This window comes from Protopterus annectens, chromosome 14.part0 (genome assembly GCF_019279795.1).
Source record: "Protopterus annectens isolate FY-2018-M chromosome 14.part0, PAN1.0, whole genome shotgun sequence".
Classification (NCBI taxonomy): domain Eukaryota; kingdom Metazoa; phylum Chordata; order Ceratodontiformes; family Protopteridae; genus Protopterus; species Protopterus annectens.
The window spans coordinates 159,627,866-159,646,698 of record NC_056748.1 but is presented as its reverse complement, the minus strand read 5'-3'; the positions used below and the strand labels follow the sequence as shown (position 1 = coordinate 159,646,698).

General features: G+C 41.9%; 1 protein-coding gene across 1 annotated transcript in view; it reads left to right on the top strand.

Annotated features, from left to right (window-relative positions):
- Positions 1-18,833, top strand: part of TDRD1 (tudor domain containing 1) — a 2,513,511-nt gene that overhangs the window by 901,810 nt on the left and 1,592,868 nt on the right. Inside the window, exon 11 of the mRNA XM_044055533.1 lies at positions 17,569-17,739. Within this exon, the coding sequence (XP_043911468.1) occupies positions 17,569-17,739 (171 nt within the window). The remainder of the gene's footprint in view (positions 1-17,568; positions 17,740-18,833) is intronic.

Here is an 18,833-nt window from a genome sequence, read left to right as displayed (position 1 = left end):
AAAATACATTAGTAAAGTACTTTCTTCTTCTTCAGTGTGCTATAGTATTAAACCATATTTGCAAAAAGAACCACTTCAGCCAAGTCACGTTCCTGAACTACCTTGTTCAGCAGTAGCCACTGACATATTTGAGTGGAACAATCATCATTACTTAGTGTTGGTAGACTCTTATTAAAACTGGTTTTGGGATCGAGTTACTACCTAACCTAATGTCCACTGCTGTTATTACAAAGTTGAAAGGTTATTTCTCAGTCCATGGGAGTCCACAGAAGCTTATCTCTGACAATTTACCAGTCAGTTGTTTCAGAAATTTGTAAAAGAATGGGACTTTGCACATGTTACTCATAGTCCAGAATACCCACAGTCAAATGGACTACCCAAACTTGCAGTACAGAGTGCAAAGCAATTACTAGAGAAGTCAGAGAAAAAAAATGTACTCAATCTCAGAAACACTTCCTGTGATGATATACATGGCTTGCCTGCTCAGAGACTTCTCTCTAGGCAGACCAGAACAACCTTGCCTATCTGTTCCAGTTTGTAGAGGCCTAAAGCTAAAAACAACAACGCAATCAAAGCCCAACTATTCAGAAAGTGTGCTTTCCAGAAGTCCAGCTATGATAAATAGAGCAGGTTTCTTCGCCCATTGAAAGGAGGAGACAGTGAGAATACAAACGGCGAAAAGTTTTAGCCGGATTGGTCAAGTAACAAGTATATGTGTTGAGCCAAGATCCTACTTTGTGGAATGTGAGGCTGTGGAGTACAGGAGAAATCGCAGACCTCTTGTATCAGAACCAGTATCGCAGCATTGCTCCTGTGATACAGACTCTAGATCTCAGACCAATCCAGACGATGTTCCTGTTCCAGAAAATGTCTTAACTCCTACTTCCTTTCCTGATGATAATCTTGATGTCCTCAAAATTGAACATTCAGCAGAGACGGTCCCAGTTGCTAGACCTAGTTCTAATTTCTGTCACACGATTTGGTCGTATTTCCAAACCTAGTGTGAAATACACACAGCAACCTGGACACAATTGTATGTATGTGTTTAGTTCTGTATAATTGCATGTAAAACAATTATTTTGTAAAAAATTACATGCCAGTCAATGTCAGTGACGCATGACTCATTTCTCAAAAGAGGGAGGAAGTAGAATGTGTGTGTCCTACCTTTAATAAGCATTTCCAAGGACAGCGCATGCATATAAATAGCGGACGTGGTAGCTTCAGTGCCATTTTGAGAGCGCGGCCAGAGTGTGAACATATGTATGAGTGAGATAGTCACTTCGTTTATAAGTTTATCTAAGTTAGTTACTAATCCTCAATCCTGATGTGTTTGTACATAAAGCTGCTTGAACAGAACCCACAACTGTTTCTGTTGTATCCTGACCAGACTAGCGACAATGGTCATAAATCACACTGCCTTACCGAGATAACCCTCCAGCTACCTATGTTTTTGTTGGGTGTATACAGTTGGTTGCCTGAGTTGCTGTTGAGATTGGTTCAGCAACCTGTGTGCACACGTGCGTGTGTCTGTAGCATTTGGTATGGAACACTAGGTGTTAGGAATGCTTGTGTTTCACCTGCTGTTCCTTTTGGGCACTAGAAAACTGAAGGGGTCCTGTCTGAGTTTGAAAGGTTGTCTTGATCTTGCCAGGTTATTGGTCCTTCCCACTCTGACAGGCAGTGGGAAAGAGTTTTAATCTTTGAGAGCCTGCCACAGGGAGGGTAGCATTACTCAATTGCCATTTTAAGGGACTTTGTACTGTGAATATCTGCTGTTGCAGGTAATTGGAACTTCCGCAAATTTACTTTAGTGGAAAAATCATGTATGTGTAAGTGCAAAAAAATTTCTAGCTGGTGTTAGTCAAAGAAATGGGACCCCTTTCAGGCCTCGTTGAGTCTAGTTGTTTATTGTTTGAGTTACTGCCCAGTTTCCTTTTTACTTCATCTGTTAAGGTACATTTTTCTGCCATTTCTACCTGTCTGCCCTTGGATTTCCCCTTTCTAATAATGCTCAGCTTAAGCAGTTTTTGGAAGGTGTTTTGCTTACTCTGTCACTTAGAAAACAGGTAATTCCTCCTTGAGATCCAAACTTTGTGCTTGAGAAGCTTACTCTGTCTCGATTTGAAGCAGCTCGTGAGGCTGATTTGAGGTTCTTAACTTGGACGACTGTACTGTTAATTGTTCTGACATCTGCTAAATGAGCATCTGAGTTACAAGCTCTACTGATGTACCAGCCATGCCTTGTTTTCCACACAGGCAGGTTTTTGAACACAAATCCAACCTTTATGCCTAATGTGGTGTTAAAGTTAATTTAAAGACTACTAACCTGTCTTTTTTTTTTTCCTGAACCAAAGAATAATGGGGATGAGGTTCCTTTATGGTCCAGATAACCGAGGCAACTCCGGTACTACCTAGACAAAAATCAGATAACCTAGGCAGCTTAGGTACTACCTGACAAAAATCAGATAACCTAGGCAGCTCAGGTACAACCTAGGCAAAAATCAAACCTTCAGGAAAGCTGAATTAGACCACTTCCAGGTGGGTGTCTTAAATTATACTCATCGAAATTAGATACTTTTAGGCAAGGTTACTGTCTATTCTACAAGGGCTTTGGCTTTCTCTCTGGCTTTCTGGAACGGTGTGCAGAGGCAGCAGCATTGTCCTGTGTACGCACTTTTGCAAAGAACTGGCAGCCTCCTCTTTGACCAGAAAAGGCTTCATTTAGGATGCTTTTTCAGAGGTTCCTGGAGTCTTCATTTATTGGTCTCCTCACATTTTACCCTTTTTTCTTCAAGCTGTGATAATGTAGCTATACAGCTTAGGTTACTGCAGCAGTGATCTGTTTGAACATAGTACAGTTGTGTAAGTGAAGCCTGCCATAAAAGTAGATGTTCTAGTAGGTCACTGTTGCAGTAGCCTCTCCTCCCTCCAACCCCCATTTCTTGCTTCTGTTGTTCAGTGTTGCCAGGGATTAGGTTTGTCCACCTTTTTTTTTTTTTGTATGTAGTTGCTGTTTGATTTGTTTCCTATTATTGCTCTTTAGTGCCCTTGCCTCCCTCCTAGGCAAAAATTTGATGCACGGTCTGTCTTTTTTTTGTGGAACATTTTCAACTCCTGTCAACTGGAGAGAGTGAAAATGCCCTCAGCTTTTGGATGCTGGCCAGTTGCATTGTGGGCAAGACCTGTGTAGCTTTGGTTACTGCAACAATGATCTGTTAAAACAGCTACTGTTAACGGCTAAGTTGCCGTCCAGTTCATGTTGTCTTTGTAGGGTTTTGCCATTTAATTTACATTTTTTTTATTGTTACTCTTGAGGGCCTACTCTGCCCTAGACATAGAAGAAGACACAAATGAACGCTCTGTACATAATATAATGCTAGATATGTAAGACTAGCTCGGCTTCCTTTATAAATTCACCCTCCTTCTCCTAACATATTTTTTCCAAGTTGGAAGGTCTTTTCAGAAAACTAATCTAATTTATTTGGCCTCTTTGTTTGGATCACCTTAGGTGCAGGCTAGCAGATATCTGGAAAGGTGTTAGCCTTTGTGCAGAATTATGGCAAAGGGACGAAGTCCAGTATTCTGGGAGTTTTATATGCCAAACTTTCATGTCCTGCAGGCTCTAGTCTTAGAGGTACTGGAATGTGGACCTGATCGTATACGACTGTTTTCATATCTGAAGGTATGAATCTGCCGTCTGTGACAGCCCAACATCCTACCTTGGCTGAGTTATCTGTCTTTTGGGTCTTTGGCTGTCATGGCACAACTACCTCAGATGTGAAGGAGTGTGGCACAGTGCATTTTGGGATAGGTTCAGTGGCTCATAAGTGTGTACTAGGCTAACGACCATGGGGGCATTTTAAAGCTTTGCTATTCATCCCAAATCTATTATAAGTTTTGGCAGTTTTCGTAAGTGTAAGCAGGGGCTTGGAAGATGAAACATTTGCAGGTAGAGGCCTGGGAGAGGAACCATTTATAGGCTGCCTGTGTCCTTTAGAGACATAGGTGCCAAACCAACATGAATTTCCTCTTTCCCATCCCATTGTCCAAGTTGCATTTAAATTGGATTAGGAAAGAACTCTGCTTCCCATAGATGGGAAACTTGTTCCAGATGAGGGGTGGTCTCTGGGATATATGCCTGTCTCCGGCAGGTCCTGTTGATAACATAGGCAAGGTTTAAGTCTTTAGAACAAGTAATTCTGGTGCCATTTATTCTGCAGGAGGTCCATCAGAGTGAGGTCTAATGATGCCTTGTATACCAAGCATAGATCTGCCCTCAGCAGCCTGTAGGAGATGGGTCTTTGAGGTGGACTGTACAAGTCATGATCTGATATTGTCAGTTTTTCTTCTCGTCCTTACATATGGGGTCTGGATTCGATCTATCAGATTCAACTTGGCTGTTACTAAGCTCTTGGCAACCAAAACGCACTTGGATACCTCCCGTTATCCACATTGCATCTCTCCTTTATCTCAGATCTCGTTTGCCATATGACGAAGACGTGGTCTAAACCGCTAGCTGTTAGATTGTCAGGTGATGTTTACAATAATTTTTTCCTTTTCTTCCCAATTCTTGATCGTTTTTGTGTGGTTATCTTTCTCCTATCTCCCCCTTTGTCTCTGAACTCTTTTTTTCAATAGTAGCCACTTTTTTATTGGGTTGCTTTCACTTTCTCTCTCCTTTTTTCCCCCACTAGTGACAATTTTTTAATAGGTTATTCTTCCTTTTCCCCTATACCATCCCCCTCGGATCCTCAGTCCCATCAATTTTCATGTAGACTTCTTCGGCTCCTATCAGGTAAGCATAGATTGGCTCCATTGACGTCCGATCCGACAGCCAGTCCTTCTAAACCAATTATGACTCTGCCAAGAACTCGGCACTCCCTGACTATAGACCCTGTTCCTTCAAGGGTACCATCCCCCCTTTTTGAGCAGGTCTGAATCCCCTTCTCTCATCAACTCCCCCAACAAAAAAATCCCAGACATTCTACCCAGTCAAAGGGATCAGGCACACACTCCAAGTCCAAAACTGCTAGAAGAGAGTCATCCAAGAGATCCCCAAGACTAGAGAGGATTCAGAACTTACTGAAGGTTCTTTTTAGTTGCGAAGAAGACAGGGGACTGGAGACCAATTCTGGATCTCAGCAGATTAGACAAGTCAGTTTGCCGCAAGTTCCAAATGGTCACAGTTCAGTCCATACTTCCTTTCCTGGAACATGATGATTGGATGTGCTCCATAGAGCTTCAGGATGCGTACTAACATATAAAAAAGGACAAACGATCCAGAAGATACCTACACCTCCAGCCGGGAGCCATTCGTTATGAATTCAGAGAGCAGCCCTTTGGTCTCACTACTGCCTCCAGAGTGTTCACCAAATACATGACAAGGATTCTGGGTGTTTCCTTACTTAGATGACTTACTCATGTCTGCCCCGACCAGCCATCTACTTATCCATGCAAGAGAGACTATTCTTCAAATCGATACAGAACTAGGTATAACCATAAATTACCAAAAATCACACCTGAACCCTTCTGAAACACTGGAGTTCATAGGAGCACTGCTGGACAGAACTCAGATGATTGCGAAACTCCCACCCTCCAGAGAGTTGACAGACAGCAAACACACAGATTAATCCAAAGCAAGAAGGTAGCTGCCCATCATGTTCTACAGGCTTTAGGATCAGTGGCTGTAGCTATAGTTTTAGTTCCGTTAGCCAGATCTCACATGCGAATATTTCAGTGGCTTCTAGCTGCTCAATAGTCAGTTATCCACCAACTGATGTCTTACCAAATTCTCATAACAGACACATGCAAAAAAAACCTTTCATGGTGGATTTATTCAGCACAGTTGATGCAAGGTCGACCCTTTGTTCCAACTCAGCCACAGGCCACGGTGACTGGAAACTTCTCAGATTGGGGGGAGGGCATTATCTGTAGAAGACAGTCTAAGGCACCTGGTCTGCCGAAGAGGCCAGTCTGCACATAAACATCCAGAAGATGAGGTCAGTACTTCTAGCATTGCAGATATTTCAGACTGCTCTTCCTCCGGGAACAGTGGTGATTAAATCATACAACATGCTTGTGGTCAAGTACATAAATAAGCAAGGAGGAACCAGAGCATACCCTCTGTGTCAAGAAGGGCTCAGAGTGTGGCAGTGGGCGATCTCATTCAACTACTGTGTTATAGCAATACACGTTTCGGAAAAGTCCATTGTGATAGCAGATATATTGAGCAGATCCATTCTCATGCCTTAAGAGTGGTCCCTCAATTAGACAGTAGCGGAAGACGTTTTCCACAGATTGGGTCGGCCTTGCTGCAACCTCTTTTGCAGTCCCCATAAACAACAAATGTACCAGCTACTTTGCCCTAATACCCCCACTAGGGGAATCCCTGAGGGATGCTTTCATACACAGTTGGCCTCCTGGTCTATTGTATGGCTTTCCTCTCATCCCCTTGATTCCAAAATTCCTTCAGAAAATTATTATATTGAAGACCACACTAATCCTCATTGCCCCATTTTGCCCTTCACACATCTGTTTTTCCTTTCCCTGGCCTCATTTACATAAGGTACCCTGGATTCTGGAACCCATATCTGACCTTCTCTCACATCCAAGAAGAATGATTCATCCCAACCTTCACAACTTCAGACTTGAGGCTTGGTTCCTCCAATTCCATTGATTGCCAGATAACTGATGCTCTCCTCATCGGTCCATCATACTTTGATGTCCTCACATAAATCATCCACTCAAAACCTTTATAGGAGTAAATGAAAGAGGTTTGTAATTTGGGCTCAACAGCAGAATTTAGATCCCTTCACAACACCTATTCACTCCATTCTAGAATTTTTAGCTCACCTCTTTAATAATGGGGCAACTGCCTCTGCAGTTAAGGTACAATTAGCAGCTGTCTCAGATTTTCACATTGGGAAGGATAACTTGGCTCTGATTTCCCACAAGCTTTACAAAGCTTTCTTAAAAGGGACCCTGTTAAGGCCACCTCACAAACTATCCCTTTCCTCCATGGGACTTAAACTTGGTACTACATCATATTGTTCAACCCCCTTTTGAAGCTGCAGTGACTTGTGATATAGCATTTCTGTCTGGGAAAACTATCTTTCTAGTGGCCATTACATCTGCAAGACAAATATCAATAATTTAGGCACTATCCTCCCAGTCTCTAACTAATTTTTCATAAAGACAGAGTCTGTTTGCGTACCAACCCCTCTTTTCTGTCCAAAGTTGTTTCATAAACCAATATTAATCAGACTATACATTTGTCTATTTTCTTTTCTGACTTTGGCAACAAAGGCAAGTATTTTCTACATTTGTTATATGTCCGTAGATAATTACGTTTCTATTTGCAAAGGACTAGAGTTTGGGAAAGCAAGTCAATTGTTTAAAGTATAGATCCTTTCAAAACTGTTCGAGCTCACTCACCTAGAGCCATGGCCACTAACGTAGTTTTCCAGTCTAGTGCTTTCATGGATGAGATTTGTGCAGTGGCCACATGGGCAAATCATCATACCTGTATCACTCATTACAAGTTGGATTTGGTCTCCAGGGGAAGAGCCTCCTTTGGTTTGATGACTCTGAGAAACATCCCGTCATGAGTCTGCTTGTGGTAAAGGTAGCTGGGGACTCGGTCCCATATGTGAGGACAAGGTGAAAAATTGACTTCTTCAGATAAAGAAGTTATGTACTCACCATAGCATTCTATCTGTATTGTTGATTTTTTCCATCTCCTCACATTCCCTGCCTCCAAGCTCCCCTACCTTTGTTTTATCTGGTTGGACGGGAAGCATAATTCAGGCCATCTTTATTTCCAATACTCCAGAAATGGTCTCCTTAAAAGTTTCAACTTTAAGTTCACTTTCTTTCTGGTGGTGATCCTAGCAAACAGTTGTGAGATAACGAGAGATCCATTGTGGTTAAGGTGAGGTATCCAAGAGCTTTTTGGTTGGCATGAGCTTAGTAACGTCAGAGTTGGATCTGCAGGATTGGATCCGGACCTCATATGTATGGAGAGAGGAAAAAATCGACAATACAGATGGAATGTTATGTTGAGTACATATCTTTTTGTTTATACCCTGTATTCTTATAGTAGGAACCACTGTGGACATTCCAGTTGTTTCCTAGTTTCCAGGGTCTGTGGATGGCCCACCTTTGTGCTGAGAGATGACTTGCTGTTATATATTCATGAGGCATGAAACCTGTATGGAAGTTATGGCTAAATAGTGATTCCAATGGTTCTTGTAGGTCATGTTTCTCGCTATTGAGAAGGCAGCCCAAAATATTTTGAGGTCCATTGTTGTGTTGTTCTTGGCCTTAGAGAGAGTACTGAGGACTTATTCCTCGGTGATGGTAGGGTTACATTTGATGGTATTCACAGAGAGAGGGTGGGGGAGGGTAAAGTTAGAGCTGAGTTTGCCAGTAGTTTTGCTATATCTTCTGGCTTCAGTATAGGTGGTTCCGTTAACAATAAGCTCTGTACACAATTGTGTATTGCGTTTGAGGCTGCAGACAGCTAAAGAATGTCTTCTGGTTGCCTTGCCCTGGGAGGCCAAACAATTAGCAGCTAGATTGGCAAGTTCTAGGCTAGATGGCATCATGGGCCAATTTTAGCTTAGCCAATTTCCCTTTCAAAGGTGAGACTCAAACCCTCTACCTTGTGTCTGTGAGGTAAACCTCTTCAGCATTATCCCAAGATATTTGCAGCCTGGGAATATCTGGAGTGCAAAGCTGCCCTTACGCTTATGGTTGTATTCGTCCAGGTTATTGATGGTGACCTCACTTTTGCAGATCTGTCAGTATGGTATGTACACAACTTTTATTTAATGATGGAGTAACATTTAGCCATGTTAGTCTTTTATGAAGTATTTTGTTTTAGAACTCTTGGTGTAATTCAATTATTTTCCCTTGTCATGCATGCAACTTGAAAAAAATTGCAGGGGAGTTTGGGCACAAGAAAAGCACATAATTAAGCTTGAAATGCACTTGGCTTTTTTACTGGTATGTAGCCTTTAAAGGCTCAAACTCAAAACTGTGCTCTACTACTGATTAAGGGAACACGGCTGTTAGAGAGACCGGGGTAAGGGTTAATGCCTGCCTTACAGCCTAGTCCCATATAATTTTCTGTCCTTGCAGCAGTGATCCTATTTATTTGTTGGTTTGTTTATTTATTGACATTTGTTTATTGGGAAGGTCCGACTGGGTAGGAACCTACTTTCAGCGGAGGCCCAGCGAGAAAATCTTGAAAGTATTGCAAAACAATTTAAGAGTAGTAGTTGTGCAGTCATTAAAATAAAACAAAAAAACAAAGTTTAATTATATCAAATTGGGTATTATATGAAAATATTGGTTGATTAGATACTATTTATATGCCAGTAATTTAGCAGAGAACTTTTAGCCCTTTTATAGAAAAATTAAAGGCAAGTTAGTATAATATGAACAGGAATTGAAATACGAAGTGAATGAAAAGCCAACTTGTATATTTAGAGAGAAAGGGGAGCAAAAATGAAAGAAGTAAGGAACTGAGTGAAGAAGGGAGAGTAAGGAGTTGTAAGGTATGAATAGGTATTTGTCCACATTTAGGGGTATAGTTTTTCCTGGCGTTGAGCAAGAACAGAACCAGATTTTTGTCTAGAAAGTCTTTCAGAATGGTTTTGAAGGATGGGGTGGGGGGTATTGATCTGTTGGATAGAGATAAGAAGTTCTAGGGCTTTAGCAATATGGTACAAGTACAAACAATGCCCAACTGATTTTGATAGGTTTGTAGACAGGAGTTTGTGGTCATTGGATTGTAATTGCCGATTAGGAACATAGTTATGTAGAATGTTATTTAATGCTGGACAAGCAGATGGATTCCAGATAATTTTATCGGTGGTAAGAAGCTGTGTTTGTGTTACTTGATGTGGTAGTACTAACCAGTTTAAGCTTTTTAGTGCTATACATTGGTGAGTTTTGAAAGGGGTATTTGCTGCAAATTTAGTAACTTTGTTATAGCATGGCTGCTGTTTCTCCTCCTTTCGACTGCTGCTATTAAGGGTCACCACAGCAGATCAGTGGTCCATAGAACAAGTAGCAGTAGAGATTTACAGTGTTGAGTTGCCAGCCCAGCACCCAACCTTCCTCAGAAGGCGCAGACACACGCACACAATCATACCTAGGGCCAATTTAGAATGTCCAATCCACTTGCAGCATGTAGGAGGAAACTGCCACAAACAGAGGGAGGACATGCAGACTCTGTACAGAAGGCACCCTAGCCAAGAATTGAACTGGAGAACCTCTTGCTGTGAGCTGACAATGCTAACCACTGCACCACCCTTTGTTACAGCATTGCTGGAGGTTTGATTTTTGTGATGCCTGAAGGTTATTCAGGACGGGAGCACCACAAAGAGTGGGGAGAAGATTAGTAGTAACCAGGGTAGCTTTAGTTGCTTCAGTGAGAGAGTTTTTGGCTGTATAAGCTTCCCTAGTTTTTGATTTTTTTTTTTCTTATGCAATTTTGTATATACAGGTTGGATTTGATTGTCATCCTCTGTCATCCTTAATAAATTGCTATGAGAAGTGACTTCACTGATTGCATTATCAAGAGAGAGAGTGTTAAATTTTCTTTTTCCATGGGAGACTGATTTGGGGGTGAGTAGTAGTAGTTTGGATTTTTTTAGGGTTAAGCATGAAATGAGTTAGTCATGATTCAGTTGCTGTTAAAGCTTCCTGAATAATTTTGTGGAGGTGTGCCACATTGACAGACATGCAAATTAGTTTCCAGTCTTCTGCATACTGTTTTTGGGAAGCTTGTGTGGATGTGTGGAGGGTATTGGTGAGATAGTTAGAGAGGAGAGGACCAAAGATAGAGCCTTGTTCATAGGTAGGTACTAGGCTATCGGCCATAGGGCCCATACAAGCCTAGCCAAAAAATGTACCCTGGCTTTCGCCACCCAAGAAAATTATTTTCCTGTGCCCCTGTCGAGCAGAGCCACAGATGTGATCCCCGGGGTGAATTTCCCATTTCCCATCCAATCATCAAGATTTTTCTTGGAGTGCTAATGAGGAGCTCTGTTTGACATAGATAAGTAGTCTGTTCCAGAGTATAGGAAGTCTCTGGGACAGAAATCTATCCCTCCAGCATGTTCTGTTTATTGTGGTGACAAGGTTTAGGTCCCTAGAGCATGTAGCTCGGAGGGATTGGGATTTCTTTAAGTGGAGCATGTCCAACAGCTCTGGGTTTGACTTAGCTTTGTATGTTAGGCAGAAATCGCCCCTGAGTAGGCGATATGCGATGGAGTAAAGCTGTAGTTTTTTGAGACGGTCTGCATAGAGCATCTGTTTGAGGCCAGTAATCCTCTTTGTGAGGTACTTCTGTGGTCTTTCCAGTTATATATGTCTTGTGAGGTACATACCAAAAGGGGCGTTTACTCATCACTCATTAGACCCATTATAGAGTACGAGGGGAACAATGACCTCTTTTTTTCTGGATGAGAATCCTTTTGTGATGAGATGAGCCACGCAGAAGGATTTCCTCACCACTGTGGCGATGTGATTATCAAAGGAGAGACTACTGTCCACCTGTGTCCCAAGGTCTCATCACATTTTCGGCATTAAGTAGACTACCATCTATGTGGTAGTTCATGAGTACAGAGTTTTTACCAAAGGGGATGACAATACACTTTTTGGCATTGAGCTTCAGGCCATGGCTTTGACACCAGGTATCTGTCTCAGTGAGGCCCTTTTGTAGTTTGTCCACATCGTTAGGAGATTCGATTATGGCTCCTAGTTTGCAGTCATCTGCAAACTTTGTTAGCCAAAGACCTTCTGTGTTGGCCTGCACTTCAGAGAAGTAGATACCAAACAGGAGAGGACCCAGGACTGAACCCTGTGGTACTCCACTTGTCACTGGGTCTGATGTCGGATTTGGAATCCGCTACTTTCACAGTGTGGGTTCGGTCCGTGAGCCAGTTGGCAACCCATCTTGTGACCTAGGGATTTATAAATAGTTTAGTGAGCTTATCTATAATTCCAGAGTGGGGGATGGTGTCGAAAGCCTTGGCGAGATTTAGATAAGCTGTGAGCGCCATTTTACCCTCATCTATGGCTTTGGTGACTGCTTCAAAGAAGTCAATCAGGTTTAGGAGACATGATCTGCCTTTTACAAATCCAAACTGGGTAGGGTCCAGAGTTTGGATATTACCAATGTCTTTGAGTTCCTCGATGATACGCTCCATGGCCTTGCAGACCAGGCTCATCAGGCTAATGGGGCGGTAGTTCCCGGGGTCCGTCATGGCTCCCCCTTTGTGGAGTGGGATAACCGTCGCAGTGCGCCATTCAGTGGGTACAAAGCCTGAGGTGAGGCTATGATTAAACATGGTACTTTGGTAGGGTGCCAGTTCATTGTGTAGTTCGTGTAGATCGCAGCCGGGGATATTGTCAGGTCCCATGGATGCTGTGTTCTTGGCTTTGGAGAGTGTGTTTTTTAGCTGTGCAACCATGATTATAGGAACTTTGCATTCTTCCAGTATAGAGATGGGCCCTCTAGGGGGTGAGAGGGGGGTAAAGTTAGCACTGAACCTATCTGCTAGGATGTTGGCAATATCAGTGGTTCTGTGTATTTAGTGCCGTTGTGCTGTAACTCCGAGCAGATCCGAGTGTTCCCATTTAGATTCTTGACATAGCTATAGAATGCTTTGTGGTTGTCTTTAGAGTCAGTGGCAATTTTGTTTTCGTAACTAGTTTTGGAGGATTTTATGAGGGATCTCAGCTTCTTACTGAGGTTGACCAGGGAGTTCCTCCAGTCATGGGATTTTAATCTTTTTTGCAACAGTTTCTTTCTTCTGTTGTAGAGTTTGTTTATGGCAGAGTACCACCAGATTGGCTTCCTTTTTTTGGAGGATAACATCTTGGTTCTATTAGGGATAGCATGATCCATGCACTCGTGTAAGTGCTTATAAAGTGCATTTGTGTAGGATTCGGCAGTCATACCTCTATTGTCCGTCTGCATGGGTGTCATGAAGTTTGCCACTTCTGTCTTAAGAAGTGAGTTGGCTTTGGAGAAGTTTTTATGATGGTTTCCCTAATTGGGGGTGAGGGTGGGATGTGGATGTCTAGGCTGATTAGTTTGTGGTTGGATCTGACCAACGAGGAATTGACCTCTGGTGTGGAACACTGGTTTCCCATGTTGGTAATGACCAGGTCTAGGATATTGCTGCCCCTGGTGGGGGTGTGAAAAAGTTGATCCAAGGCGTTGGAATTTATGAATTCTAGAAAACGTTGAGCAAAAGAGTTGGTACATGAGTAGTTTTCCCAGTTAATGGTGGGGTAGTTGAAATCACCCATTATTAGGGTGTTGGGTTGTAACCTAATACTTTCCAGTGTATCAAGAAATGAGGAGTGTGAATCCTGGGGCATGGTGGGGGTCTGTAGCAAGCTACAATTTGGATTGTGGTCTTGCCCAGAGTTAGTTGCACTTGGATAATCTCAGATGCATTATGCTGTGCAACTAGCCTGGAGGTGTGGATATCCTTAATGAATATGGACAAGCCTCCGCCTTTAGTGCTTCGTTCTGGGTTAGGTGACCAAAAGGTGTGGCATGAATTGTAGCCTGGTAATGCAGGGGTGCTCTCTGAAGCTTTGAACCAGGTCTCTGTCACTGCACAGATGTCAGTGTTCTCCATTTTAAGGAGTGCCTCGAGTGAGTGCATTTTGAGGTTTGGACTTCTAGCATTGAGTAGCATTACCCTCAGATTTTGCTTGCTTGTACCTGTTACGGTAATGAATTTGTCATTTGAACCTTGCCTAAAAAAGGCACTATATAGTGGTAAGATCCTTAGCCAGTATCCGGAATCCTAAGGGTGACAGGTGCAGGCCATCTCTGGCAAAGCATTGTGGTCTGTCGATCATGTCGTCCCAGGCAGACAAATACTGGATCCCCTTAGAATGACACCAGAAGCTTAGCCATTTGTTGAAGTCAATCATTTTGTCCTTGTACTGTGGTATCATTCTGGGTGATGGCAGGATGCTACTCAGGGTTAGGGTCATACCTGCCTCGGATACAAGATCGGAGAGCTCCTCCATGTCTCTCTTCATGTAGTCCAGGGAGGTACATCTCAGGTCATTCACACCAACATGGACAATGACAGTTGTCATATTTGTACTTATTGTGAAGTGACCTGAGTGCATGCATTATGTGGCGGATCCTGGCACCTGACAGTAACTTTCTCCTTGTTTAGTCTAGTGAGTGGAACATCAGTGTGCCTGACTATAGAGTCACCTATGACTAGAGTGTTGGGTACATTGTTATGCCTTATGGGCTGTGGTTGAGTGGCACACTGAGTTTGTGGGCTATGTGTAATTTGGGTTGTGTTGGGGGTGGAGTTTCCTTGCGTTTATGCTTTGGATGTCCCTGATGCTTGGGCAGGTTTTTATTGAGAGCCTCTGCGAATGTAGGTGTGTATGTTGTGTTTCTATCTGTGTGTTTTGGTGGTGTAGGTTTTGAGGGACTATGTGATGAGTGTGGTGTGGTGCAAGTGTTTACCTTCTCCTCTTGACTGTCTAGTCCAGTCTTGGGTGAAGAGAGATTTGCTTCCAGTTTGGTTATATAAGTGCATCTCTCACAGGTTGTAGTGTTGGGTAGTAGGAGGAGAGGGTTGTCTGTCTACATGAGGCAATTGCTGCATTGCCCCAATATGCCAAGATTCATCAGGTAGACAGGAGAAATCACTGGGAGCTGACCCTTAGACATGCCTGGATAATTGCTTATTTATTAAGTACTAAAAACTGCTTTCCACTAGACAAGTGAGGAAAGTTGAGTGATGTAGTAATTTGCAGCTTATGTAGTGCTTACAATAAGTTCTGAACAAGTGCTGAGTTCAAAGAAACAGATTTGAGTGCTGAAACTAGAAAACTGGCTAGTTATAAGAAATAAAACTAAGCTAGAAGGCTTCCCTCCAATACAGAGGGGCTTGGGGGCTCAGAAGCCTACAAACAGTCTAGACCACTTAACAGGAAAGGCAGGAAACAAGCTTAAATTTTTTTTGTTCTCTTTCAGAGATGCTCTCTTTGTACACAGTAGGAGTGCCTGAAATCAGAATATGATCTCACTGCACTCAGTTGAGTGAGCAAATGAAATGGGCCCAGAAGGAGTATCCATACACAAATTTACAAGAGGGGCGGGCAGTTTCAAAGCCACTAAGATTAACACCAAAACAGAAACAGGGAGGGTGGGTGGGAAAACTTACTGAAGAACAGAGTCAAAACTTCCAGTTCAGTTAATATTCATGCAACACAGTTAAATCAATTTAAATACTGTATTTGAAAAAAAGTGACGATAAAGGTACTTAAATTCTCTTATATGTTCAGTTGAATACAGCTAGATCGTAGCCGGCCAAAGCTGAGGTTTTTAAGCAGAAAATATTTCAAACTGTACCACTTAAATAGGCAAGGACAGGAAATCAAAGAATGTAGCTACCCCCACACCTGAAATTACTAACAGATAATAAAATTCAAGCAAGCACTAACTGAAGAACAGAGTCAAAACTTCCAGTTCAGTTAATATTCATGCAACACAGTTAAATCAATTTAAATACTGTATTTGAAAAAAAGTGCAGATAAAGGTACTTAAATTCTCTTATATGTCCAGTTGAATACAGCTAGATCTTAGCCGGCCAAAGCTGAGTACAACTGTGGTGCCTGGGACGTATGGCTAGAGGGTGGAGTGCCATTTTACTGACTGATACCAATTGGACAGGTAAGTTTTGAACCATAGAAAGGTGGGCTGAGAGAGATCTAATAAGGACAGTCAAAGTAAAAGTTTGTTGTGACAGGCTATCAGGCATTAGACAAGTCTAGGAATATGGAGGAGACTAGAGTGCCATTATCTGTGGCTTTATTGACAGTATCTGAATGGGTTTAGAAGTACAGTGTTAGTTCAGTGGAAAGGACAGAAGCCTTCTGTGGAGACGAGTTCTTCCTACAGGAGATAGTCTAGCATTTGTTTTTGAATACATTGTTCAAGTATTTTGGAGGGGGGAGTGCTATCGGGCTAAAGTTAGTAATGTCTGTCAAATTTCCTCCTTTGTGCAGAGGGGGTAGTGTGTGACTTTTTCAGAAAGAGGGAATGTGGATTTATTTATTTATAAGGGTTGAGACAGGATAGGCAATGCTATCTGCTGCTGTTTTAAAGTATTCACTTGGAAGGTCATCAGATAAAGTAGAGCATGGTTTGAGTTTGAGCAGTTTCATTTAGGATGTGGGCACAGGTTTGTAGGTGAAAGTGGACGTGGTGATATGTGGATGTTGGGCAGGGTTAGGATTAGATGTTGAGGAATCCTTGGTTACAGGTGCCATGTTATCTATGAATTAAGAGTTGAATTGTATTTGAAGTTTCAAGTAGAGTTATTGAGAGACGGATTAAAGTTGAATTTATGGCTGGAATGCAGGATTTCTTCATTGGCTATCCAGATTTTTTTAGGGTTATGTTTACTGTTCTGAAAGTTGTTATAGTATAGTTTGTCTTTTTGGTGTGATTGCAGGGTATTATGTTTAATTTTTTTTGCCATTCTTTCCATGCTTTTTCTCTATCCTGCATTAACATTCTACTCTTTTTGGATAGCCAAATTGCATTATTTGTTGTTTTGTCTTTTCCTTTTAGGAGGTACGAAGCTATTTAGGATATTCAAGAAACTTGTACTGAATTAATTTACAGCATTGTATAAGGAAAGGATTTTTAGAAAACTCTAGTTAATAGATTTGTAGGTCTGTTTGGGATGTCTGGTTTTATCAACTGGGAGATGACCAATGAGGCAGTCGGACATTGTACCTCAGTTAGTGTATTTGCTAGGGTCCAATATTAGGATCAAGTCTAGTAGGGAATTAGATGTCTGTGTAATGTTTGAGGCTGTTTAATTAGTTGTATGAAACCAATTAAGTTTACACTTGATGTAGAAGAATTAAGAGTCTTTGTCCAACAAGTTGACATTCACATCACCTAGTAGTAGTATTTCTTGTGGAATTTTGGATATCCAGTGTAGGATATCTTCCAGAATAGCTGTATTGTCACCAGAAGGAATGTTAAAGAACAGAAATACATTTGTTTATAGTTGTTTAATTTTAGGAACATTATAAGAAGCTCTGCTGAATTGAATTTTGGTACTGGTTTGTTGTAAGGGAAAATGTGGTGGTAGTTGGGGAAATATTAAAGCAATACTGCTACTTTTCTCTTTGTACAGTCATTACAAATGATGTTATAGCTGGGAGGTGCAAGTTTGGAGTTGTTCATGCCAGGTCTAAGCCAAGTCTTAGTTGCAGTAAGAATATCAGGCTTATTGGGTAAACCTGGTATGTAGTTTAGCAGTTTTATTTCTTGTACTTCTAACATTTATGACAGCAAAATTTAATTACTGCTTTTTTAATTTGTAGGGCTTTACTACTATTTGTGGAATGTTAGGACCATTGATGTTTTTTTTAACTGTTTAATTTCATGTCTTGTATGGTCTTCACCTGCTTAAAAAACGTCTTGTCAAATGTTGATCCATGGTCTGATGTCTTCTTATATCACATTTTCTTCCTCTTCCGTAGGAGACAATCAGTGGTATAGAGCTTCTGTTATTAAATATGGCACCGAAGACCGTGTTACTGTGGGCTACGTTGATTATGGAAATTTTGAAGTCCTTCACTACAGTCGCCTTCGCCCTTTGATGGCAAAGTTTATGGAACTGCCTTTGCAAGCTATCACGTGTTCTTTAGCAGGTAATTCAGTTTTGTCATTTATTGCATTGAGAGTCTTCAAAGTGCTTAAAAGTTGCTGACTTCAGGATACCAGTAATGTGGTGACCTTTGTTTAAAAGTGTTTTCACTTTTGTTTTTATCATCCACTTTTTTTTTTTAACCTTTCGGCCATGCCTACTCTCACCTTCTGGCTGTTTTGCTCGACTACGTAGCTGGCCTGTGCATTACTCTTAGGTTCATAGGTAAGTACTAGGCTATCTGCCCAAGAGCATTTATAAGCCTAGCTAGAATGTGTTGGCTTTCGCCATCCTCTTATATTAGTTGCCTGTGCCTCTGTCCAGCAGAGCCTTTAGTTCCCTGCGCCACTGTCCAGCAGAGCCAGTGCAGTGATCCCCGGGGTAAATTTTCTGTTTCCCATCCACCCGTCTAGGTTTCTCTTGAAGAGTGGTAGTGAGGGGCTCTGCCTGATGAATATTGGAATCCTGTTCCAAAGCATGGGGAGTCTCTGTGATAGGAATCTATCCCTCCAGCATGTCCTATTTATCGTTGTGAGGTTTATATCTCTAGAGCATGTGGCTCTCTGGGATATGTTTTTTTTTTTAAGGTGGAGCATGTCCATCAATTCTGGGTTGGACATGGCCTTGTATGTCAGGCAGAGATCACCTCTGAGTAAGCGGTATGCAACTGAGTACAGCTGGAGTTTCTTGAGTCAGGCTGCATAGGGCATCTGTTTGAGGCCAGTAATCCTCTTGGTGAGGTACTTTTGTGGCCTTTCCAGCTGTTGCAGGTGTCTTGTAAGGTACATCCCAAATGGGGCGTTGTATTCTATGATGGGTCTAATGAGTGATGAGTAGAGACGCACAATAACCTCTTTTGTTCTAGATGCCGAACCCTTTTGTGATTAGGTGGGCCACATAGAAGGATTTTCTAACCACCTTGGCAATATGATTATCAAAGGAGAGATTACTATCTCCTTCGGTCCCCAGATCCCTTATTACATTTTCTGTATTTAGGGGACTACCACCTATGTGGTAGCTCACAGGTATTTTGTTTTTTTCCAAATGGGATGACAATGCACTTTTTGGCATTTCGCTTGAGGCCATGATTTTTGACAC